Below are 26,368 nucleotides of genomic sequence, written 5' to 3'. Positions count from 1 at the left end.
TGTATAAAGAAGAGTTTTTTTTTATTTAGCTTTTGACATGTGTTAAATCAGTTTTATACACACATTATACACTTTTTTATGATTATTTATTACTCCGTCTGTGTCAATAAAACTTATTCAATTGATATTGAGCTGTATGCTGAAGCAATTTTTTTTTCTTTAAATAAAGGTAAAAAACTGCAAAAGTAATACAAATGCTTCATATTAAAAAGGATATAAAAAATATCAAGAAATATTAAAATGTATTATTTTATGGAAAAGTCATGGTTTCTGTAAAAAATGTATGGTCACGCTCTTCTCAAAAATATTTATTTAATATATAGTATTACTCCTACATTGTTTGGAGGAAAAATTCCCTCTCAATCTCATCCTTCATTAGGCCCAGCCCATCAGTGAGGATCTGGTGAGGAAGATCCTGGGTAGTAAGGCTACATTCAGCCCAATTGTTACGTTGGAACCCAGAAGACGCAAGTTTCACAAGCCCATCACCATGACTATTCCTGTCCCTAAAAGCCCAACCAGTGACGGGACCAGCAGTACACCCACTCTACGACTGCTATGTAGCATTACTGGTATGTAAGACTAATGAGTAGGAGTTTATCCAGTTTTGTCCATCAATTTGGGCCCTCACATCCAGCCCACTTTCTCTTTGAACTGAGCATTGAGCACCAGAACAGCCAGGCATAAAAACAGCTGTTTCCCTCAGGCTATGTTCCACCTTAACAATACATAACACATCACAGGATTGTACATCTGTAAATAACATCTCAAAATTGTCCATCTGTAAATAGCACATCTGTTAATTCATATTTCTGTCTGTTGGTATATTTTTTTCTCTATTGTAATGTTTTAATATTCTATTGTATTATATTATATTATATTTTAATTTAATTGTCTATTCTCTTTATTATTGATGTTATATTTCATTTTATTTCCTTAATTTCTATATATGTCTGTACCTTTTCTTCACTGGAAGCTCCTGGCACCAAGATAAATTCCTTGTGTGTGTAAACACTTGGCAATAAAGCTCTTTCTGATTCTGAATCTGAATTTGAACAAAAAAAATCATGTGAGAAGTTGTGAATAGTTAAATTTTTTTCCAGGAGGGACAACTCCAGCACAGTGGGAGGACATAACTGGATCCACACCTCTGACATTCATCAACCAGTGTGTTTCATTTACCACCAATGTATCAGCAAGGTGAGTGCTGTGGCAGTGACACCTGTTCGTTGACTGGTTTCCTTTGACACACGGTTAAATAAATGTTTTTTCTCCCAGGTTCTGGCTCATAGATTGCCGTCAGATCCAGGAGTCTGTGAACTTCTCCAGTCAGCTGTATCGTGAGATCATCTGTGTGCCCTATATGGCCAAGTTTGTCATCTTTGCCAAGACTTTAGACCCCATCGAAGCACGACTCCGCTGCTTCTGTATGACGGATGATAAGATGGACAAAACTCTGGAGCAGCAGGAGAACTTCACCGAGGTGGCTCGTAGTCGAGATGTCGAGGTAAGTCTGGTCTAGCTAGTCTTGTCACAAAAAAGTGTCATTGACAAGAACATTTTCTAAATGGTGGTATATTTATCTCTACAGGTACTAGAGGGAAAGCCAATCTTTGCCGACTGCTTTGGAAATCTGGTCCCACTGACCAAAAGTGGGCAGCACCATGTGTTCAGTTTCTATGCCTTTAAAGAAAACCGTCTTTCTCTATTTATCAAAGTAAGCCCTTTGCTATTTGAAGGACTATTTATAGTAGATAGCTATGGGGATATTATTTTAACATTTGAGACACAGCACAAAAAGGTATTGAGTTACAAATCTTTAAACCAATGTGTTACAGCACTCCACATTGCCCCCTACTAGTTTAAATATGATGCCACAGTATTGTGCAAATGTCTCTTGGTGGTCAGAAAAGTCACAGACTGGTTGTTTCAACAGATTCGTGACAGCACTCAAGAATCATGTGGCAGACTGTCTTTTACAAAAGAGCCAAGAACATATCGCAGTCTAAACCACAATGCAATATGCAACCTGAACATCTGCCTACCTATCTACTCAAAGGTGAGTGCAAACACTCTCAACTATCTTATTAACATGCATAGCCTATACATTTGGATACATCATCGACACAAAAGCCAATACATTTTATTCAAATGATATTTAGTTTGGCCATATTTAATCTGACTGTTGATTTTTACTCTTAAGGAATCCGATTCTGACGAAGATGCAGATGTGGAGGTAAATGCCTATTTTAACATTTTGAAAACTATATATATTTATTTTCTCTTTGCAAAAAGAAAAGATAAGAAATGTTTCATGTTTTCAATCCTATTAACTTTCTCTGTTTTAATCTAATTTCTTTATAGAGTGAGAAGACACATGAGAAATGTAAGCAAGATTTATTTAAGTCAATAGTTTAATTAAGATGAAAATGATGCTCACCTGGGGAAAAAAAAAGAAAAAGAAAAAAGGCCCAGTCTCAAGCCCAAAATGGGTAAACACTAAGCTTTTAACTGTCTTAACCACAAATTATTGGTCAGGAAATTAGCTAAATGTAAGCAAAATGCACTACTTATAAGCCATTTCTATCTCAGAAAAACATCAAAGATGTTCCCATATTTTTTGCAGAATATGGGAAGTTTAATTCAGAGTGGTTCAGCTGATTTGTGTGGAGCTCATGTTTTGGCTTGGTCAGAGTCCAGATTTGAACCCTATACTGAATATTTGGTCTCACATTAAACAAACTAGGAGACATTTTAAACTACTCATAAACAGTTTGAAGCCATTAACATCAAGTGGAACAATAAGGGGGACAAAGGAGAGACTAATCCATGTTAAGTTACTTTATCTACAGTATTTGTGCAATTCTTGCTCATCTCCTGACCAGTGATTTGTGATTAAAATGGTTAAGACCATTTAAAGACTACTAAATATTTAGACATTTTTTCTGCCTAGGAGTGTATATACTGTGTTCTCTCACATTGTTTTGTAACCTCCATATCTTTTGTAACTTTAGGTTACTAATGTATTAGTAGATTGTTTGAAATATTATAGAAAACATATTTATAAGTGATTTGAACAGAAATTGAATTTGTGGATCCCTGACTGCTGTGCTATGGCTGATAAACATCACTTCTTCCATTTTTATTTTTTTCGTCTGCTGTTCTCATAAAACATTACGTTCAATTATATTCTCTTACAATGGTATCTTACTTCTGGCATGATGATTTCTAAAAATTTTAATGAGTTTAAAATAAAATGTATTACATGCCAAAAGAGATACTGGAAAACAAACCATTCTCCCCGAAAAAGAAAATCACACTGAACAGGCACATATTATTTTGCCTATAATGAAATCACTTAATTTGCTTGCCACAAGTCACCTTTGCATGGATCATTTCCCTTGCATGGAAATAACTTGACTTACACATATTATATTATTGTATATGTATGTGTGTGAGTGTGTCTGCTCAGCCTGTATGCGTGGATACCTTTTTTGAAAATATGCATAATTTGTGTAACATTTTTATCCCTGTCACTCACATTCTTTATTTAATTTGATTCACTCGTGTTTATTGTTGTTTCCTAAATTTTCCTTATCATTTACCTCAGTCTTTTAACAAATTCCCATATGTTCCTCCATGATTGACTCAAAGCCATAACATTTGATAATTCGATTGTATGTAATAATGATTGTATCTCAGTTCTGTTTTTAAGGGCTTTGAACATGTTTCGAACATGCTATCTGTGTTTTTGTTGACATGAGCTCTTCATGTCGAGAACAATCTTGAGATGCCTCATTGGTACAGCTCCACTCTGTGTTATGATTACTTTCCCCATTTGTTCTTTGTGCACAGGTTTCTGTATTACTTATACTTTCCCTTTGTTTTTCTTTATACTTTCCCTCTTGTGCAAGTGTATGAGTGGATACTTGAAACAATATAACGTGTTTAAGCAAGTTATTTCCTGCCCATTTCCTCCCCTCACTCTGTAATTCTTCTTTGCTTTGCTTAACTGCTCCCATGCCTTCCCAAATCCTTTGGATCCAAATCTAGATAAAGTTTGCGATTTCCGTCAGTCTGTCAAGTAGTTTCCTTATCATCTGAACTGAAGACAGTTTGTATTGCTCCTGCCCTGACTAGTTTTCCAATGTCTTATGTCCTCTTCATTTCCCCTTTGTTCTTTTAAACAACTCTTTGTGCTGTTAAAATGGAAGATTATGATGGATCTGATACAACAGAGCTTTCCATGATGCAAATCATGCATGATCCTGCCACACTCGCAAGTCCAGATCTGCTTTCAGAGGTGTCCGATATGAAGCAGGACCTGATTAAAGTGTCAGTCCTTCTGACCTCTGAAAAATCCGAAAAATCTTGCTCCTCGTATTCCAGAGAGAGATCAGACAAGTCTGGGGATGACGAAGTGGATGAGCCATTTGAAATTGTTGAAAAAGTGAAAGAGGATTTGGAAAAGGTAGAAGAGATCCTCCGTGAGGGAACAATGGATGAAACAAAGAGGGAAGGAGCTATTGGGATATCTGTAACCATTGTTGATGATGAGTGGGTACTTCTCGGTGAGACAGATATTGAGGAATCCATAAGCAAAAACATCACTGAAGATCAAGAGACACTCATTCAGGAAGTTCGAATCACAAGAGACACCATATCAAGTTATTCTCCTAAGAGGGATATGTCAGGTATGGTTTCATATCTCAGTGGTGACTTAGAACAATATCTGAAGGAACCTGTACCATTTAGTCATTCACAAGATGTAGATATTGTTCAAGAAAGCTTTAAAGAGGTATTTGTTGCCCGTGGTAAACACCGTCCAGCAGAAATCAAAAAGCCAGTAAGGAAAAAGCGTAAAGAGAGGGAGTTTGCAAGTGGCAGTTCTGAAGATGACCTGGAAAGAATGAGTAGAAGTCAGTCTGAGGAGTCTCTTGATGAAGATGCAGTTATTGGTGGATCTGGACCTGTCTTTGGATTAGTTCCTGTGTCTCCTAGAGTTTTAGAAACTCCAATTGGATCCATTAAAGACAGGGTTAAGGCACTGCAGAAGAAGGTTGAAGAGGAAAAGGAGGTGGACAATCAAAACTGGAATGTGAATACTTCCCAGAGTAAGTCATATGTCACAGAGACAGAAAAATCAACCAAGCTTCCTCCAAAATCCCCCAGATCTCCAAAGTCACAGACAGAAAGGCTGGAAGAAACCATGTCTGTAAGAGAGCTGATGAAGGCATTTCAGACTGGCCAAGATCCATCAAAAACCAAGTCTGGACTTTTTGAACATAAAGCAATTACGGCTGTAACCTCTGAGATGGCAACTTCTGATGTGATGCAGGTTCCCCCAACATATGATTACCAAATGACAGTAACAACTCAACATTTACAAGAAAGAGCAACTACGACTGTGACCTCTGAAACGCCAAGTCCTATTGTAACACAGATTCCTCCGAAATATGACAGCCAACTGACAGTAACAACCCAACACTTACAAGAAAGAGCTATTACAACTCAGACCTCTGAAACGGCAAGTCCTAATGCAACACATATTCCTCCGACATATGACAGCCAACTGACAGTAACAACCCAACATTTACAAGAAAGAGCAATTACGACTGAGACCTCTGAAACGGCAAGTCCTATTGTAACACAGAGTCCTCCTTCATATGACAGCAAACTGACAGTAACAACCCAACATTTACAAGAAAGAGCAATTACGACTGAGACGTCTGAAATTGCAAGTCCTATTGTAACACAGATTCCTCCGACATATGACAGCCAACTGACAGTAACAACCCAACATTTACAAGAAAGAGCAATTACGACTGAGACATCTGAAACGGCAAGTCCTATTGTAACACAGAGTCCTCCTACATATGACAGCCAACTGACAGTAACAACCCAACATTTACAAGAAAGAGCAATTACGACTGAGACCTCTGAAACGGCAAGTCCTAATGCAACACAGATTCCTCCGACATATGACAGCCAACTGACAGTAACAACCCAACATTTACAAGAAAGAGCAATTACGACTGAGACATCTGAAACGGAAAGTCCTATTGTAACACAGATTCCTCCGACATATGACAGCCAACTGACAGTAACAACCCAACATTTACAAGAAAGAGCAATTACGACTGAGACATCTGAAACGGAAAGTCCTATTGTAACACAGAGTCCTCCTACATATGACAGCCAACTGACAGTAACAACCCAACATTTACAAGAAAGAGCAATTACGACTGAGAACTCTGAAACGGCAAGTCCTAATGCAACACAGATTCCTCTGACATATGACAGCCAACTGACAGTAACAACCCAACCTTTACAAGAAAGAGCAATTAAGACTGAGACTTCTGAAACGGCAAGTCCTATTGTAACACAGAGTCCTACTACATATGACAGCCAACTGACAGTAACAACCCAACATTTACAAGATAGGGCAATTACAACTGTGACCTCTGAAGCGTCAAGTTATGATATGATGCAGGTCCCTCCAACGTATGATAACCAAATGACAGTATCAACCCAACATTTACAAGAAAAAAATGTTGTAGAAAACAAGATCATTCAAGAATCATGTTTTGACCCAAACACAATTCAATATAAACCAATGATCGATGATGGTAAAACACTACATGAAAAATCATTGACGACCTTAAACAGTTCAATGTCCATCCAAAATACAGAAGGTGATCCAGCTATAACTTCCAACATTATCAGATTTGAGACTGAGGAGGTACAAATAACTTCTGAGCTATTAGAAAAGGAAGACCCAGGGCTGATACCTGAGAGAATGTATTATGAAGATAACATCTGCCAGAATAGGAGATTGTCTATGGAACCTCAGATCAGCCCAGACAGGAAACCATCAGAAGACTTCAGCGCAGATATTAAGGCAGAACTTGAGGACAGTCCTGGATATCTACTCTTTAGGCGGACATCAGGTGAAGCAAGTAAACGCTATTTAATGTGTAGCGATGGCCCTTCTTTAGACGATGAGGAACCCTTACTTAAAAGTGAAATACATGAGGCTTTGGAAGAAAGTCCTGATAGTGAGAAACACAAGGCCTTGGTAGACTCTCCTGGCAGTAGTATAGGGACTAGGACTCCTTACACCAGCACATGTGACAGTGATAAACATGAGGGACTTGCTGAAACCCCTCAAAATAGCCCAGAAATCCTTGTTTTGTCTTCCTGTACAACTACTGAAGAAACAGAAGTCAGACATCAAGGGGCCAAGGAGACAAATTACCAATCAATTTTGGTGACATCACATGAAAAAGCAGAGAGTGACAAAAGTGTCAAATTATGTTCAGTAACCGACATAAAAAGCAAGACATCACCTTATGATTCTAAGATTAAATCACCTTCCCTATCGACCAGAATTGATTCACCATCCAATGATGACTCTAAAATGGATTCACTTTCTCCATCCTCCAAAACGGAGTCACCGTCCTCTACTAATTCGGAGACAATAATTCAAGATACAATTCAAGTTATGAAATGGGACAGTGAAACATCTGCACATGACATGAGAAGTGATTCATCCTATAGAGATGATATGAAGCCAATAGAATTCAGTGTAATCACTGAGTCGGACGAGATACCTCAATATTGCCATCACAATCAAGATGAACTAGATAGACCTTCTAGTTTGGATTCTCTGCAGCCTGAAACCATAAGTGACTCTAAAACTCTCTGTAGAACAGACTCACTTGAGACTACTCCCGTCAGAGAAGATGGGTCATCTCAAAAAACGCCAGACTCTATCGAGCCAAGCCCAAACAAGGAATCCCCATTTCAAGACTCATTAGAGGGAAGTCCTACTGGGGAGGAGTATGAACAATTAAGTTATATTGAAAGGGTCTTCTCAACGAGTGAGTCTTTCGTTTCTGATTCTAGGAAAAATGTAGAAAAAGAAATAATTTCTGAACAAGACATTTATTTAGAAAGTGAGTCCTCCCAAGGGTCTCATGAGACCCCAGATATGCAGTGCCTTCCCATGACCCTGGAGCAAAAAGAAGAGGTACTTGACAGTGAGGATCTTCATGATTTTGACGCTTTACAAAGACAATTCACTCCAGAAGAAGAGATGTTTAAGATGGCTGCAAAGATCAAAACATTTGATGAAATGGAAAAGGATGCAAGAGTTAAAAAGGTAAAATTTGATTTTGATTGTGATTTTAAACAACTGAAAGAAGAACACCTCTCACCACATAAAAGTCCACTAGACTTTAACACGTTAAAGAAAGAATCAGAAGAACAGTGCTTGGAGAATCTGACTGAATCTGGCCCAGTATTACCTTTACAACCTTCATTGTCTGATGAGGATTATGAAAACCCTGAGCTGGATGAGTCATCTCACGAAGTATCATATGTAACCAGTGAGGTTTTAAACACCATGGACAAATGTGAGCAAGACCATACCCATTTGCAGACTGTGGATTTACAGACATGCATAAACATACCATCTTTGCAAACCCATGTAAACATGGAGGAAGACTATGAACAGTTCTCTACAGAGTACCATACTACAGTGATTGGTCAGACTACACCTGAGGAGGATCTGGAAATCACATTAGCAGAAAGCAGAACAGCTATTGAGATGGTACCTGATGTTGATTCTATGTCTCCTGGTGAGAGCCCAACTTTTGAAAAAGTGTTAGAACTAGTTTCTCCTAATGAAATTGTAGGTACTACTACTGCAGCAAAGGAAGTGCAGAATGAATCCCAGACAGATTTATGTATTTATGAAGAGGACAATGAAGGAAATCCAGAAGAAATTCCAGCATCTATTCCAAGAGACTTGGTTCCCTGGAGTGCTGAAGTGGACGATGATGAGGCATTTGATGCACAAATTGAAGCTGAGGAGCAGAAAATACTGGCTTTGTGTACAGACAGACGATCCCATGGAACCACACCTGACACAACTCCAGGACGTACCCCTACTGAAGAGGGGACACCAAATCCTTTCCTCTTCCAAGAGGGAAAACTATTTGAGATGACCAGAGGTGGAGCCATTGACATGACCAAGAGGACAATGGAGGAAGAGGAAGAAAGATTAGTCTTTTTCCCAATAAGTGAAGATCCAAGTGAAGAATTTGAACAAGTCAATTTCAACACTAGTGAGTCTGTTGCAGCAGCTTCATTTGAGATGACTGCAGATGGTTTAGTGCATCAAGACAGGTTTACTGAGGAACCTGATGCAAAGTCTGATGACTTTAGTCAAATTGGAACCAAGATTAAACCAGAACATCCAGAACCAATTAAACAGAGTGAACTTCTACAGAGTGAACTAAAGAGCCCGCTAGAGGATAATGGAATCCATGAAGACACACTGATACCGAATGTTGACACTGCCACTTATACAGTAACACGAACAGTTTATTCTGAGCAAGACCTGGAATCCTCTGACTCCTCAGTAGAAGATGAACAGCATTCTGTTGTAGAAATGCCCATAGCCAACCAAGTATCAATGATTTCCCCTAGTGCCTCAGCTCATACTGTTAGTCAACAGCAATTCCAGACATCACCTTCAATGTCCACTCCATTCAAGTACCTTGCTGCTGAAATTGAAGACACAACATCTAAGCCAAAAATAGCTGTGAAAGCAGCCAGCTTTGACCAAATTTTAGGACAAGGGGACTCCATTGAGCAGAATCAAAGGCCTAAATCTGAGGCAGATATTGGTGCCTCAGAATGGGCCATGACTGTTGTGGATGATCACACTAATATAGAAAGCAACTACACCAAACCACAGACTTCATCCTCCCAGATGCCTGTGTCACCAACACAGGCTCCTCCACAGTATTCTGCATCCAGTCAACCTGAACTACATGCCAAAGTCTTTCAGGAATTAGACCCTTCAAGGAACACAGAGTGTGATGAAACCAAAGGATACAGAGCCTCTGTTGAGTTAGGGATAGAGAGTGGTTTGAAAGCAATTCGACCCCCGTCCGTTGGCGATGATGTCTTTGAGTCAAGGCCCTACTGGGAGGATTGTGTGGAGACACAGATGCAGAGAATCTCAGACATCACTACCCCAGAACAAAGTAAAGGTACCTCTACTTGGCACTTGCCCCCCGTATTACTTGCCTCAAAATTTACCTTACCTTTTCTTTAGTTTTTTATTTTGTGTTTTAATTTGTTGTTCTGTGTTGTCCTGTGTTTTTTGTTTTATATATTGTGGTGTTTTGTACTGTACTTTGTCTCATCTCAATGTTTTCTTGTGGGTGTTTGTGTGTCTTTTTTGTAACTTTGTATGTCATGTTTTATTAATTTGCATATCAGTGTGTACATGAAAACTGAAATCTCAAGATTGACTGACTACTTTTTTTTTATCATATTACAGTTTCCTGTGCAATGCATGTCCACTAAAGCATGTTTCATCCGAGGAATATTAAAACAACCATGGCAATGGCACATTTTTGTGTAAAAAGACTTAAAAGAATATATTATGGCATATAATATTATATAACTTTATAGATCTATACAATATATACCGTAAGAGTCACTTTGCTTTCATGCTATTAACTCTTTCCCCACCAGCATTTTTTTTTTTTTTTAAAGTTGCAAGCCACCGCCAGCATTTTTGATAATTTTCACAAAATGTTCATGGCCCCCAGAATATTTCAAAAGAAAGAACAGAGCCTCTACTTTTAAATTAAAAAAACAATGTTTCATTGGAAAAAGCAACATTTTGAGCAAAAAGCTGAGAAAAATACATTTTTGTCAAAGACTACGCCTGGATCGGATTCAGAATGATGATCAAAACATAAATGGAGTAGATCGAGTCCATCAATACCCCAAAAGCTTGCACAGTCCTATATCTCATCCTGGATCGACATTTCATTCTGTAACATTAGGCAGTTTTGATTTATATGCTGTTTAATGTTGATGATCGCGTTATTTTACATATGCATCTGTTTATATATGCAAAAGTCTTTTGATCAGGAGATGCAGTACTCTTTCAGAAGATGTCATAGCGCTCCCTACCGTATAACAGTAAAAACACAGAAAGCCGAACATTTTTGTCATTGACGGGGAAGCATTGTCTCATAAATGACGGAAATGTCTGTCAATGGTGGAGAAAGAGTTAAGAAATATGTAAAACTAAAACTTTTTTTATGCTACAAAAACAAAACAAAATTACTCTTTGAGTGCTACTATTAGAAGTTTAAATGAATTTGGAAATAATTTACAAAGAGATAAAGACTTAACAACAACTCTAGTCACACATTTTTGTGATATCTCAAATATCGTTAATGCATAGACCATAATGGTGAACGTGATTTCACCAAGTACGATTTATTGACTGGATCCTGGATCAACATCTTTGTTTATCCTGGAACAACCTTCAGATCAACCAATCAGATTTGAGAGACAAGTTTACAGGTTAGGTGCTTCAACATCAGTGTTATTCACCTATCATTTCCCTCGGATTTTAGGGAAAAGTTATAGGTAGGGTTAGCTTTAGGGGTAGGGATAGGAATTTTAGGGAAAAGTTATGGGAAGGGTTAGCTTTAGGGGTTGGGGTATGAATGTTATTCCAGGATCCACAAAATATGTTGACCCAAGAACATATCTTACTTGGCAAAATCACGGTGACCATCCCATAATATAGTCATAAATAGTCCATTAGCTGTCAAAGTAGCTAAAATAGCAAATGAGTGGGGTTTTGATGTTTAATGTTTTTTTTTTTTTTTTTTAGTTTTGAATGCATTTCTATCATTAAAAATAAATGAAAAATACTTTGTTACAGTGGACTGGCATGATGATGCAGATAGGAAAGAAGAGACTTTGGCCATAATTGCTGATCTTCTAGGTTTTAGCTGGACAGGTGAGTAGTATATCAGTATGAAGTTGTCAGAAAATCAAAACACTTTTTTAAAAACAATAAGATGCACATACATAAGTAAATGTTTATTTTCAGAACTGGCCAAGGAGTTGGAATTCAATGAAGATGAGATTCAGCAAGTGCGTGCTGAAAACCCAAATTCATTACAAGAGCAGAGTCATGTCCTTTTGCAGCGCTGGGTAGAGAGAGAAGGAAAGCATGCAACTGGTGAGTCCTGTTCTTATTCAGTCTCATCATTCAGAATTAAATGCATACAATGTTATTAAAATGCAAATGCTTAAAATGCATTTTAAATAATAGATTCTGATTATGTCTCAAATTCCACAGAAGATACATTGATTAAAAGAATTACTAAAATAAATCGCATGGATATTGTCCATCTTATTGAGATTCAAATGCACAAGTCAATCCAGGAGCAAACCTCAAGAACATATGCAGAGATTGAAAGGACTTTGGACCACAGTGAAGGTAGGACAATGCAATAAGCACATTCTTGAACTGCAAGATATAAACCATAAAAAGAAATCTTGAATCAAAAGTCTTAGTCTAAAGTCTTAGAATGTCAAAGTGTATGTTTTTGTAGCTCTCTCCTCAGTCCAAGAGGATGTTGACAGTCTTCGGGTGGTGCAGAGAGTGGAGACTTCACAAAGGCATCCTCCAGCTGTGTCAGAAGAAGACTTATCTGTGACCTCTCTCCTTGACATTCCCTCATGGGCTGAAACAATGGGAAACATCCATTCAGAGAGCATTCATGGGGATCTGATGGAGGAACTGGAGATCAACCAGTAAATGATACACAGACCTATTTTTAATGACATTAACAGTGATGATTGCACTCTTTGCATTGCATTGTTAATCAGTCTTCTGGTAGTACACAACCTGGTCATTCACTTTCCACTGTCAATGTCTCCTAGGGACAGCTTCACCAATCCATGGCTGTTTCAAGAGGTCAAGAAAGAATATACAAAGGAAGCTGCAGATGAAGAAGTAAGTTCATGGCATTGTGCATTAGATGCATAACCTGAGGATCATGTCCCAAATGTGTCAACCCCATTACTGACAAGAAACCTTCCACAGGATTGTGAAAAAAGATTGCACAGAGCTCTTACTAGTCGTTGTGTTATGAAAAGTCTTAAGGGAAAGTTCATACAGGAATGTTGTTCCAGGACGAAACACACTCTACTCAACTGATGATTCTAGACTGCTCTCTCTTGACCTGACTGAATATAAATGATTACAGAATGGCAGGGCCGGCCCGAGGCATAAGCGAAGTAAGGAGAAAATAGCCGCAGAGGAACTTAACCTTCTTGGTGTAAGGGTAGCAGTTTGAATAAATAATAAACATAGCAGTTTGAACTCTTCTCCACTTTGTTATAACACACATGATCAGATCACTAACTGCAAAACCCCGCGACACTCCAGTACCAAATGCGCACGACCCATTCCTATCTACGGCAAGCCCCGAGGGGAAAAATAGATTGCATACACACATACAACAAGCGCCAGTACATCATTACCAGTATTATAGTAACAGACTTTGTTGGATTCTGTCATGTACAATCCAACAAAGTCTGTTACAACAATAATAATAATATAAAAGATTTTGAGGACAGTTACACCGTATTGAGACAGTTGAGACATAATAATATTTTTTTACTTTTTTCAACAATAATTGTCATTGTTGAACCCTTGCTCTTATTATGTTTCTGATTTCTCAGTTTTGTTTCATTTTTTTAGGAAATAATTTATTTTATATGATTTGAGACAGTTTGTTTTAAGAAGTTTCAAGGAGTTAGTAAAAGAGTAAAGTAAAAGTTAAAACTTTTTTATTTAAGTATGCATCTATTTTTTATGAAGTATTTATTTTGTATTAATACATAACCTCACTGTATTCATTTATAATGTATCATTATTGCGTGACATTTGTGTCAATATTCGTCAGGCACAGGTGACTTCGCGTAATGGGAGGGGGCCCCCAAATCAAATTCTGCTTAGGGCCCCCAAAAGGCTCGGACCGGCTCTGCAGAATGGTTACATGGATGTGTTTCTAAATTGAACTGATGGTCATTGCATGTTTTGTTTGTCACTGGTTGTATATATCCCTTTCAATGTCATCTCTTTTCCCTTGTCATACTTTTCCATACCTCATACAATTTATCCTGTAGGTTTCAGCAGCATCTGAGGAGGAAAATCAAGCTCAGGGTGACCTTTCAGACAGTGAAAACGCTTGTCTCTCTTCATCACCAGTCAGTTTGAAGAGTCAGTCAGAATTCCACCAACAATCAACAAAGGCATCTCAAAATGTCTTTGATTTCAGTCAGGTGTCTATTGTGAGTTTTTCGTCAGGTGAAAATTCAGTTGTTTTGTCATCAGTTGAACCTGGACACACAGTACCCGACCTACTGCAACAGACTTCACCAGTAAGTCAAGAGGAAGAAAATCAGCTCAAAGAACCAAAATATCAAGATGAAGATTCTGTGCGTCTTGATGTATATGAGGAAGTGTCGCCTGTATATGAAAAAAGTGATTTAGAAAGCAATGAAAAATCATTAGAGGCACAACTCTTTGAATCTAATAAAACTTCAAACACCATACAGTCGTCTTCATACCATGAAAGTAAACCACGTGAAGTTGATAGAGAGGTTCCTGACAGCAACCAAATACTAGGCCAAAATATTAGTCCTTCACTTTCCCCTCATGCTTCTGTGAGGGAGGCTGATGAAACTCTCTCACACAGTGTTGAAGTGAATCCAGGACTTTCAAGAGTGACTCCAGATCTCATTAAGGGCTCTCCAGAATCAGATCAGGTCTTGTTTACCCCAGAACAGCTTTGTGAATTGGATCCAGTTGCTTCATTGCAAAGCCTTAGAGTAGTAGATCAACATTTAGTTGAATCCTCTCCTACAAGTGACTCTGCATCACTGCAGTCACCTACTCATCACGACATCAGAATTTTAAATCAAGAACAATCTGATACAAACAGCTCTCCACAGCAACCTTCGAAGCCCGAAGTTGATCGTAGGGTAGAACCACAAACTGATTCCTGTGAACAGGAACCATATCTACAATTATTAGAGTCTCCAAAGCAAAAGTCAGAAACTTTAGGAGACCATGGTGGTGATCAAGAAGATATTTATTGTCCTGATGCGGTAAAAGTAAATTCACAATTGGATTTAACCATTGAACCTCTCATAAATGACAGTCAAGGCTTTAAGAGAGAATTGTTGTCCCAATCTGAGACTGACCCAGACATGTGGATTCCTAGGGAAACTGCACAGCGGAGTGAAATTTCTCCTTTTTGTGGCTCTGACCTCAGTCCACAAACGCCTGAAACAGTCATAGCATGTCAACATTTTGACTTCAGGGAAAAGTTTTCTGATCTTGGATCAGCAACTACTAAGAAACCTGTTTCACAGGAGGCAGTGGCGTCCAAAAGATTAAAACGGCCACAGTCTGAATCATTAATCTCTGGTGCAACCCAACAGTCAGAAGAAAACCATATTGAACGCTGTCTTTCTGAGTCCTCTGAACCCTTGGTACTGACTCTGAACGTGAATCCAGCAGTTAAGAAACCGATTTCCCAGGAGGCAGGTTTAGCTTTACTTCCATCCCAGGATGACAGTGATAAGGCCTTACCTTCCAAAGACTCCAAACGACAACTATCAGAAACAGTCCTAACTTCTCAACAGTTTGACTTCAAGAAGATGTCTTCTGAACTTGGATCAGCAACTACTAAGAAACCTATTTCACAGGAGGCAGTGGTGTCCAAAGGTTTAAAACGGCCGCAGTCTGAATCATCAATCTCTGGTGCAACCCAACAGTTAGAAGAAAAGCGCATTGATCGCTGTCTTTCTGAGTCCTCTGAACCCTTGGTACTCACTCTGAACATGAATCCAGCATTTGAGAAACCTGTTTCCCAGGAGGCAGTACTAGCTTTACCGCTCTCTCAGAATGGCAGTGACAAGGCCTTGCCTTCCAGAGATTACAAACGGCTACTGTCAGAAATAGTCATAACTTCTCAACATTTTGACTTCAGGGAGAAGTCTTCTGAATTTGAATCAGCATCTACTAAAAAATCTGTTTCACAGGAGGCAGTGGTGTCCAAAGGTTTAAAACGGCCGCAGTCTGAATCATTAATCTCTGGTGCAAGCCAACAGTCAGAAGAAAAGCATACTGACCGCTGTCTTTCTGAGTCCTCCGAACCCTTGTTTCTCACTCTGAGCATGAATCCAACCGTTGAGAAACCTGTTTCTCGTGAGGTAGTACTAACTTCACTGCTCTCTCAGGATGCTAGTGACAAGGACATAACTTCCAAAGATTCCAAAAGACTATTGTCAGAAACAGTCATAACTTCTCAACATTTTGACTTCAGGGAGAAGTCTTCTGAACTTAGATCAGCAACTATTAACAAATCTGTTTCACAGGAGGCAGTAATGTTCCACGGTTTAAAACGGCCGCAGTCTGAATCATTAATCTCTGGTGCAAGCCAACAGTCAGAAGAAAAACATATTGACCGCTGTCTTTATGAGTCCTCTGAACCCTTGGTAATCACTCTGAACAAGAATCCACCAGTTGAGAAACCTGTTTCCCAGGAGGCAGTACTAGTTTTACTTCCATCACAGGATGGCAGTGAAAACGCCTTACCTTCCAAAGATTCCAAACGACTACTGTCAGAAACAGTCATAGCTTGTCAACATTTTGACTTCAGGGAGAAGTCTTCTGAACATGGATCAGCAACTACTAAAAAATCTGTTTCACAGGAGGCAGTGGTGTCCAAAGGTTTAAAACGGCCACAGTCTGAATCATTAATCACTGGTGCAACCCAACAGTCAGAAGAAAAGTGTGTTGTCCGCTTTCTTTCTGAGTCCTCTGAACCCTTGGAACTCACTCTGAGCATGAATCCAGCAGTTGAGAAGCCTGTTTCCCAGGAGGCAGTACTAGCTTTACCGCTCTCTCAGGATGGCAGTGACAAGGCCTTACCTCCCAAAGATTCCAAACGACTACTGTCCGAAACTGTCATAACTTCTCAACATTTTGACTTCAGGGAGAATTCTTCTGAACTTGGATCAGCAACTACTAATAAACCTGTTTCACAGGAGGCAGTGGTGTCCAAAGGTTTAAAACAGCCACAGTCTGAATCATTAATCTCTAATGCAACCCAACAGTCAGAAGAAAAGCATATTGACCCCTGTCTTTCTGAGTCCTCTGAACCCCTGGTACTCACTCTGAACAAGAATCCAGCAGTTGAGAAACCTGTTTCCCAGGAGGCAGTACTAGCTTTACTGCTCTCTCAGGATGGCAGTGACCAAGCCTTAACTTCCAAAGATTCCAAACGGCAACTGTCAGACTCTTTTATGTCTGGTGCAATATCCCAACAATCAGAGGAAAAAAATTCTGGCCATTGTCTCTCTGACTCTTTTGAACCCTTGGTGTGTAACATGAATTCGGTGCTCGAGGAACTTGAGAAACCAGTTCAACCAGAACAGCCATTATCTGATCAACCGGCCAACTCCGAGGTGAGTGTTTCGTTAGTTCTTGGTGTATCCCAAGACACATTTACAGGGGAACTACAATCAAGGGTTGAAAAAACATTAATGAAGTCACCTACATCTCAAACTGATCTGAGTGAACATAAGGAATTAGAAGCTACTGATGTGCCAAAACCTGCAAACACTGAAAAACCCAAAGACTTACTAAGCATTGATCAACAACATGATGACTCTGATCTTGAGGCTTTTTTTGACTGCATACAGACCATTTCAGATTATTCTGAAGCAGAAGACGACAAACCCTTGAAAGGCGCAATGGCACTTAGTAATGAAGTCTTGAGGTCAACTATTCATGAATTACAACAACAACCAAATGCCAGAAGTGCCTCAGCACTACCATCCCATGAGAGCCCTCGTTGGTCAATCAGGTCATCAGACAGTGACGATTTTGAGGATTCTCTCATCATCCAAGAACCTCATGATGATGCAGAGGAGAAAGACTTTTCAAGCCAGAAAAGTCTTAAATCTTCTGCACAATTTCCTCAGGAGCTTCCTCCTCGAGGAGGGGCTGAGTATAGTGATGATGATGATGATCTGAGGAGGGTAAGCATCCTCAGCATGACCCCCCGACCCCCCCATCCCCCATCCTTCTCCGATCTACCATAATCCATTTCCCACTGAATGAGTTTGCTGAAGGGATGGTGTTTGGTTTCTTTGAATTAACAATTTCACTAATTAGGTGGATTTTAAAACCTGAAAAACTTTATTTTACTCAAACATAAATAAAATAACATGATCATGTCACATTAATACCTTAACACCATCATAATCACTGTCAGCTTGTTCAGATAGTGATGATGCATGTACTACATTTATGACATTGTAAGGTCATATACTAAATATGCAGGATTTTGCAAGCAAGGAATAACTATATCTTAATATACATAACAATTAAGAGTATTTTCCATGGATATGTAGAACTAGTACAACTAAGCAACGGATTGCTGAATTTGAAGTGACTTGCTTACCAGATAATTGTTTCATACAAGTCTATTTAAAAATGGTGCATGTTGTGTCAAGTTAAGAATGTTTTGTTGTCCCTTGTCTGGTTTTCTGTTTTTGATTTTAAAAAAAGAAACAAACAAGAAAGAATTTGCATATGACCATGTTATTGATATTTATTGGCTGGTTCTAATAATGTTTAGTCTTATGCTATTTTAGCGGAGGCAGCAGCAGTACATTAATTTGTTAATTGTGTTTATATAAACGTTTTTATGTTTTATACATATCATGTACATTTTAATCTTATATTATTGCATGATTTTTCATACATGCTCTTTGGTTAGGAGATTAATGATGCATTAGGTGTGCTGTCGGATAGCTCTGATGAGGATGTGCTGACCACCAGAGTGGTGCGAAGAAGAGTAATTATTCAGGTACATCTGTGACTGAGAATTGCCTGGTCTATTTTTGAGGTTCAGTGTGAAAGCAGAGTTTCTTAACACACACTTGGTGTGCAACTTTGGGTGCCAAACTGTTGTGTGATGGTTTTTCATGCAGCATCTTAGATGTATTTCGGAAACTGACGCGATTTAAAAATCCTGCATTTTCAGCTGTGCCTTAACCTCCCTGCTCCTCAATTGCTGGTAGAAGTTGTCCATTTAAAACTAATAGCCTTGTATCCTTTCCAATATACTATACTGCTGGAGTAGTTGACTCTTGATCATCATAAAATGGACAACTTCTACAAGATGTGTTCTTCTTTCTATATTGGATGAATATTTTCAGCATTATATCTTTATTATTCCTCTTTTGCTAACCCTAACCTTTACCAAAGCCAGGGCAGCTGTTTCCTTTTATGGTGAACACTGCTTTAGCAGGTGGCATGTATTGATTGTGCGTGGTTTCTTCTACAGGGTGATGATGTTCCAGATATTCCTCCACAGTCAGTAACAGAAGAGCAATACACAGATGCACAGGGAAACTTGGTTGTGAAGAAGGTAAACATTCAAGATTCGCAGTAACCATCCGTTTGTCAGTCCATCCATCCATCCATCCATCCAGACCTAAGGTTTCTTGTTAATGTCCTCTAGATAGACTCTGTCTTACATTTTTACATTAATTTACTTAAAATGTTTTTTTTCTTTGCTTTCACTGTCAATATGATACTCTGAGGGCAGGTAGAATTCAAGAGATGAGCAATGGATCCAAAAGGATTTGTGTTAAATGCATAATTTCCATTCAAATGTGTTTATTCAATTCAATTCAATTAAAATTTATTTTTATAGCGCTTTTCACAATACATATTGTTTCAAAGCAGCTTTACAGAAAGTCCATTTCAGAAATGTACATAGAAAAATACAGTTAGTTAATCATGTATTAATTTAGGGCATAACATATCGCCGGCGTTGAGTCTAAAGCCTTGCACGGGCCTCAAATCTAGGCCCGAGCCCGGCCCTGGCCCGAGAGGCTCAGGCCCTAGCCCGATCCGTGTCCGACAGCTCATCAAAATTATCAGCCCGACCCGAGTCCGACCCTGTTTTCTTTTTCTTTTTCTCTCTCATTACACAGCAACAGCGTGCCCTATTTGCAGCCATTAATATAGGTCAGTTTTGTTAGTTATGTTTCTTTTAATTTATGTTTCAACATTTTTCTTTGTTCTTTTCAACAAAGTTATTGTTAATTTAGACAAATGTTTGGCGCATTTTGTTTTAAATGATGACCAAGCAGCCGAGCCGACAGCGAGTAAAACATGTTTGATCAATTTAGCTTCTCAAATCAACGCTAATACTTTACTTGGCTACAATAGAATCCATTGATAAAACACTTAAAGCATATCGCACAGACAGTTAGTTTAATAAATATTTATTTATTAAACACAGCCCAGCAAACACAGAACGTTCCCCTAACGTTCCCGAATGGTCCCATGAGGTTATTTTTTTGGGAACCAAACAAGAACGTTATAGGAACGTTCCATGTAGGTTATTTTTAGGTTCCATTTTTATAACGTAAGGAAAACGTTCCGGGAACGTTCCCCTAACGTTAAGGGAAAGTTCTAGGAACGTTCTGGGAACCAAAAACTAACGTTCCCAGAACCTAAATTTGTTTGCTGGGAGTGAGTAAAACTACATTTTTTGAAATAGCCTACTGAGGCAGGCTCAGGCTGCTCGCTGCGCTCGCAAACGAAATGAGCAATAGCCTACAATCTAAACAAATTAAATTAAATAAATAAATAAAAAACGTGCAGGTTATCTTACCTCAAAAATGCACCACAGAACATGGCCATTCTTTTTTCCAGTAGTTTTCAACAGTTTAACGAAAATAAAGTCCAGTCAAACAAAAAGTTAGAACAGTCTGAGACTGTCATGTCAGTGTAGCCTGATTATAATTACAAACGAAAAACATCAGTAGCCTAGTTTCCAACAGTTAAACAAAAATAAAGTTCAATCAAACGAAAAACATCAGTAGTTTCCAACAGTTAAACGAAAATAAAGTCCAATCAAACGAAAAGTTAGAACAGTCTCTCACTGTTTTCTCTTAATATTCTCCATTTCACGTGAGGCGAATCGTGGGTCGCGAAGCTCGCGCTGACGAGAAACGAGAAAGACTGTCATCTCAGTCATATGACAGTGTAATTATAAGATAGGTTAAAAACAGGTTATGAAATGTTCTTTTATGTTTGTTTTTCTATCGTCGACGTCAACTTTATTTTCTTTTAACACTTTGATGCACAACATGGGTCTAAATAGACCCGACTGAGTTTTAATTTTCTATATCTTTGCAAGAAATTAATTTCATCATTCAGTATTCCAGGTATTCCTCAATTAACTTGTTTTTGATCATCACAAATCCTTATTTTTATTTTTACTTTCTTACTTTTTGAATAAAAATAGTTTTTTTATCGCAACCCTTCTAATGCGCAACATGGGTCTAAAAAGACCCGTTTTCATTTCCTATATTATTTCAGTGATGGCTGAGTGTTTTCTTTGCTGAATCTTTAAAATATATGTATTTTATCATTTGCTATTACAGGTATTCCTTAAATATCTTGTTTTTGATTTCCACAAATCATTGTGTTTATGTTTCCTTTCTTACTTTATAAACAAACACAGTTTTTGTATTTCTACATCAATTTTATATACATGGGTTTAAAATGACCCGTATTCATTTCCTATGTTATTTCAGTCATGGCTGAATGTTTCTTTGCTGAATCTTTAAAATATATGTATTTTATCATTTGTTATTCCAGATATTCATTAAATATTTATATTTATGTTTCCTTTCTTACTTTATATACAAACACAGTTTTTGTATTTCTACATCAATTTTACATACATGGGTCAAAAATGACCCATATAGCAACCTTTGATATTTGCACATATTTGCAAGTAGGAACATATTTACTGCATAAATACTATTACTGTAGTATTACATAATACTATTCACCTGCCACACATTTCACAACTCAACACAGCTATTTTTGTATATTCGATGCAAGTCTTATTTTATTTTAACCACAGAAAATATTTGATATTTTGTAAAAGATAACTGGACATAATATTTGAATATTAGGCTATGGTTACCTTGACCATGAAATCCTAGTGAGAAATTACTTGTGAGAAAGACAAACATATCCAATACTATTAGCTAGCTAGCTGTTGACATATTCTATTCTAGCCAACTAATGTTAGCTACACTAAAAAAAAATATGGGTTTTTAAAGGGGAACTCAGCAACTCTAGCTATTTCTTTGCTGATTTTCCCTTTTGTTGTCGCATGTTTTCTCAACGAGCTCCCTCTACAGCTGTGGGACGTATATTTCACAACAATGTTGTAAAAAAACTCACTTGCAGCACCCTCCTCCATCTTTCTACCGCTGCTCATGTGCATTTGTTATGATCGGAGCCGGCCAACTTTATCGTGTCAAATAGTTGCCGAATGCCCCTTACAGATAGTAGATAAATAATGCTAGATAAATATATATAGAGATAAATAATGCTAGCTTATTTTCATGTAATAGGCCTAAAAGTTCTATTAAGAACCATATAGTCTTGAATAAGCCATTATGCTGAAATGGTTCGATGTGTTAAGAGTTTAGGGTCCTTTTTTCCCCGCCTTTTTGATTTTAAAATCTGTAACTGTCAAAGCCACCTGAAATAACATAGGAAATGAATACGGTCATTTTAGACCCGTGTATGTAAAATTGATGTAGAAATACAAAAACTGTGTTTGTTTATAAAGTAAGAAAGGAAACATAAACATAATGATTTGTGGAAATCAAAAACAAAGATATTTAATGAATACCTGGAATAACAAATGATAAAATACATATATTTTAAAGATTCAGCAAAGAAACACTCAGCCATGATTGAAATAACATAGGATATGAATACGGGTCATTTTAGACCTGTGTATGTAAAATTGATGTAGAAATACAAAAACGTCTCGGTTACGTATGTAACCCTCGTTCCCTGAGTAGGGAACGGAGACGTTACGTCGGATGACGACGAATGGGGTTTCGCTTAGAACACCTATCGACTTCGAGTATTACAAAACGAGCCAATGGCAAAGAAATGCCATGGGTCTGCGGAATTTGCATAGCGTATCTCCGCCTTACCTCGTGGGTATAAAAGGAGGACGCCGGCAACAGGCAGATATGTTTCTTCGCTGAGGAGCCAAGACTGAGCTCAGGCGATCCCCGCGGTACAGCGGAAAGTGGCAGGCAGACGTAACGTCTCCGTTCCCTACTCAGGGAACGAGGGTTACATACGTAACCGAGACGTTCCCTTTCGTTGTCACTCCGAGTTACGTCGGATGACGACGAATGGGGTTACCAGTCTAATCACGCCACCTTCTCAGCTGTCTTCCAGTGCCCTGCGTAAATCTGAGATCCCTGTCGTGAGACTGGCACGGACGAAGGACTCCTATTTAGCACAGGAATACCAAGGTACACTGGGGGCATATCCCAAAGTTTAGGGGAAATATGCAATTACTGCCAACCCAGAGGGGGGGGACTTAGAGAATACACATATGACCCGAAGGAGACATATGGAGAACACTGGGGTGTCCAGCCGCAGGTGGAATATTTCAACCCCAGGGGTGGCAAGGTGGCTTGCCAAGGGAAAGACACACGCTCAGAGAGGCTTACAGTGGAAATACACATGTGGGGGTCGCTCAGAGGAGGGACCATGCACACGGGAGGCACCTAGCCGACGCACAGGCAATAGACACTGGCGCCAACGTCAAGAGTGCTGGAGGAACTCAGGGCTTTTTGGGGAAGCTCACCTGAGGAGAATATCGCACGTATCCAGTCCGTGGAGTGGAATGGCGAGCAAGCGAAGACACCTGAGCGGGTCCAGTACTAGCTGGTTGAAGCGAGTACATGAGAGGACACTGGCTCCACTCGGAGATTGTAGAATCTGGCGAATGTGTTAGGTGTCGCCCAGCCTGCAGCTCTGCAGATGTCTGTTAGCGAGGCGCCATGCGCTAGAGCCCAAGAGGATGCCACACTCCGGGTGGAGTGGGCGGTCACACCAAGGGGGCACGGTCGACCTTGCTGCTGGTATGCCAAGGCAATGGCGTCCACTATCCAGTGAGACAGCCTTTGCTTGGAGAGAGCCTTTCCCTTCAGCTTCCCACCATAACAGACAAAGAGCTGGTCTGAAGTCCTGAAACACTGCGTCCTGTCTACATAGGCGCGGAGGGCGCGTACTGGACAGAGCAGTGCCAAGGCTGGGTCTGCCTCCTCCGGGGGCAGCGCTTGCAGGTTCACCACCTGGTCCCGGAAGGGAGTGGTAGGAACCTTGGGCACATATCCAGGCCGGGGTCTCAGGATCACGTGAGAGTAAGCCGGCCCAAATTCCAGGCACGCTTCGTCAACGGAGAATGCATGCAAGTCCCCCACCCTCTTGATGGAGGCCAATGCAACCAGGAGCGCTGTCTTCATAGACAGGAACTTAAGCTCCACTGATTGCAAAGGCTCAAAGGGAGCACTCCGCAGGGCAGTTAGAACCACTGAGAGGTCCCAAGAGGGAACGAGAGGAGGACGAGGAGGATTCAGTCTCCTCGCTCCTCTCAGGAACCTGATGATCAGGTCGTGCCTTCCAACAGACTTACCTTCGACTGGGTCATGGTGTGCGGCAATAGCGGCAACATAGACTTTCAGGGTGGAGGGAGACAGCCTTCGCTCCAGCCTATCTTGAAGGAAGGAAAGCACGACACTAATCGAACATCTCCGGGGGTCTTCTTGAAGAGAAGAGCACCAGTTGACGAAGAGGTTCCACTTCAACGCGTAGACGTGTCTCGTGGACGACGCTCTAGCGGAAGTGATGGTAGCCGCCACCGTAGGTGGAAGGGTACTCAAACCTGCTTCGTCCCGTCCAGGAGCCACACGTGGAGGTTCCAAAGATCGGGACGAGGGTGCTATAGGGTGCCCCGTCCCTGAGAAAGGAGGTCCTTCCTCAGGGGAATCGGCCAGGGAGGTGCTGTCGCGAGGAGTACTAGTTCGGAGAACCAGGTCCGGGCGGGCCAGTATGGCGCGACCAGAATGACCTGCTCCTCGTCCTCCCTGACCTTGCGCAGGGTCTGCGCAAGAAGGCTCACTGGGGGAAACGCATATTTGCGGCCCCGCGGCCAGCTGTGCGCCAGTGCATCCGTGCCGAGCGTGCCCTCGGTCAGGGAATAGTACAGGGCGCAATGGGTCGAGTCGTGAGAGGCAAACAGATCTATCTGTGCGTCCCCGAACTGGTCCCAAATCAGCTGAACCGACTGGGGATGGAGTCGCCAATCTCCCGGGAGGGGCTGAAGCCGTGCGCTGCACAGTTCAGGGCTCCGGGGATGTAAATGGCATGAAGCGACCTCAGATGCTTCTGACTCCATATGAGGAGGTGGCGGGCGAGTTGCGACATACGGCGGGAGCGTAGACCACCTTGATGGTTGATGTACGCTACAGTGGCGGTATTGTCTGAGCGGACTAGTACGTGTTGGTTCTTGAGCACGGCCCGGAAGCGGCGCAAAGCAAGACGTACGGCCAGCAACTCGAGGCAATTGACATGCCAGAGGCGACGGGGTCCTGTCCAGGAGCCCGCGGCAGCACGTCCATTGCACATGGCACCCCAGCCCGTGGAGGAGGCATCTGTCGTTACAACAACATGCCGCGAAGCTCGTTCCAGGGGCACTCCGGCCCGTAGAAAACTGAGGTTCGACCACGGGGTGAAGGTCTGACGGCAGGTCGGAGTAACTGTTACTCGGAGGGTGCCGTGTTGCCATGCCCACCTCGGGACTCGGTCGCGAAGCCAAAGCTGAAGCGGTCTCATATGAAGCAATCCGAGCGGCGTTGCCGCGGCTGCAGAAGCCATATGCCCAGGAGCCTCTGAAAAAGTTTCAGTGGAACCGCACTCTTGCCCTCGAACTGTCTCAGGCAAGTCAGCAGTGACTGCGCGCGCGCTAGCTCGTAAGCTGCGCGGACATGGCGACCGAGTCGATATCCATACCGAGAAAAGAGATCCTCTGCACGGGGCAAAGTTTGCTCTTCTCCCAGTTGACCCGAAGGCCCAGACGAGCTAGGTGCCGAAGCACTAGGTCCCTGTGTTCGCAACCTGAACTCGAGAGTGAGCTATGACCAGCCAGTCGTCGATATAACTCAGGATGCGAACCCCGTGTTCCCGAAGGGGAACAAGGGCAGCCTCGACGACCTTCGTGAAGATGCGAGGAGACAGGGCTAGCCCGAAAGGGAAAACCGCGTACTGGATGCCTGCCCCTGAAAGAAAACCGAAGGAACGGTCTGTGTCAAGGAGAATAGAGACATGAAGTAGGCGTCCTTCAGGTCGATCGCTACAAACCAATCCTAGGCCGTATGCATTCGAAAACGCGTTTGAGCATCTTGAACGGCATCCTGTGAAGGGAGCGGTTCAGCACGCGCAAGTCCAGGACTGGCCGTAACCCACCGGTTTTATTGGGGACAATGAAGTAGGGGCTGAGAAGCCGGCTGACCTCATCTCGGCTGGAGGGACAGTCTC

At 40.7% G+C, this 26,368-nt stretch overlaps 1 protein-coding gene across 4 annotated transcripts in view; it reads left to right on the top strand.

The window, feature by feature from the left end:
- Positions 1-26,368, top strand: part of ank2a (ankyrin 2a, neuronal) — an 89,867-nt gene that overhangs the window by 56,353 nt on the left and 7,146 nt on the right. For 3 of the 4 annotated variants that reach the window (XM_077205095.1, XM_077205094.1, XM_077205096.1), the window contains 13 exons: positions 380-572; positions 1,104-1,200; positions 1,279-1,507; positions 1,592-1,717; positions 1,937-2,059; positions 2,204-2,236; positions 2,365-2,386; positions 11,768-11,845; positions 11,939-12,070; positions 12,191-12,331; positions 12,447-12,648; positions 12,778-12,850; positions 19,269-19,352. In XM_077205095.1, coding sequence (XP_077061210.1) covers positions 380-572; positions 1,104-1,200; positions 1,279-1,507; positions 1,592-1,717; positions 1,937-2,059; positions 2,204-2,236; positions 2,365-2,386; positions 11,768-11,845; positions 11,939-12,070; positions 12,191-12,331; positions 12,447-12,648; positions 12,778-12,850; positions 19,269-19,352 — 1,533 coding nt within the window. Of the gene's footprint in view, positions 1-379; positions 573-1,103; positions 1,201-1,278; positions 1,508-1,591; positions 1,718-1,936; positions 2,060-2,203; positions 2,237-2,364; positions 2,387-4,214; positions 10,065-11,767; positions 11,846-11,938; positions 12,071-12,190; positions 12,332-12,446; positions 12,649-12,777; positions 12,851-18,698; positions 18,789-19,268; positions 19,353-26,368 lie in introns of all 4 variants that reach the window. The other variant, XM_077205093.1, reaches the window with a different exon arrangement.

Source organism: Siphateles boraxobius, unplaced genomic scaffold (genome assembly GCF_051911475.1).
Source record: "Siphateles boraxobius isolate OS27281-9 unplaced genomic scaffold, OSU_SipBor_1 53, whole genome shotgun sequence".
NCBI lineage: Eukaryota > Metazoa > Chordata > Actinopteri > Cypriniformes > Leuciscidae > Siphateles > Siphateles boraxobius.
The sequence above is the reverse complement of the archived record's forward strand: the minus strand, read 5'-3'. Positions and strand labels throughout refer to the sequence as shown.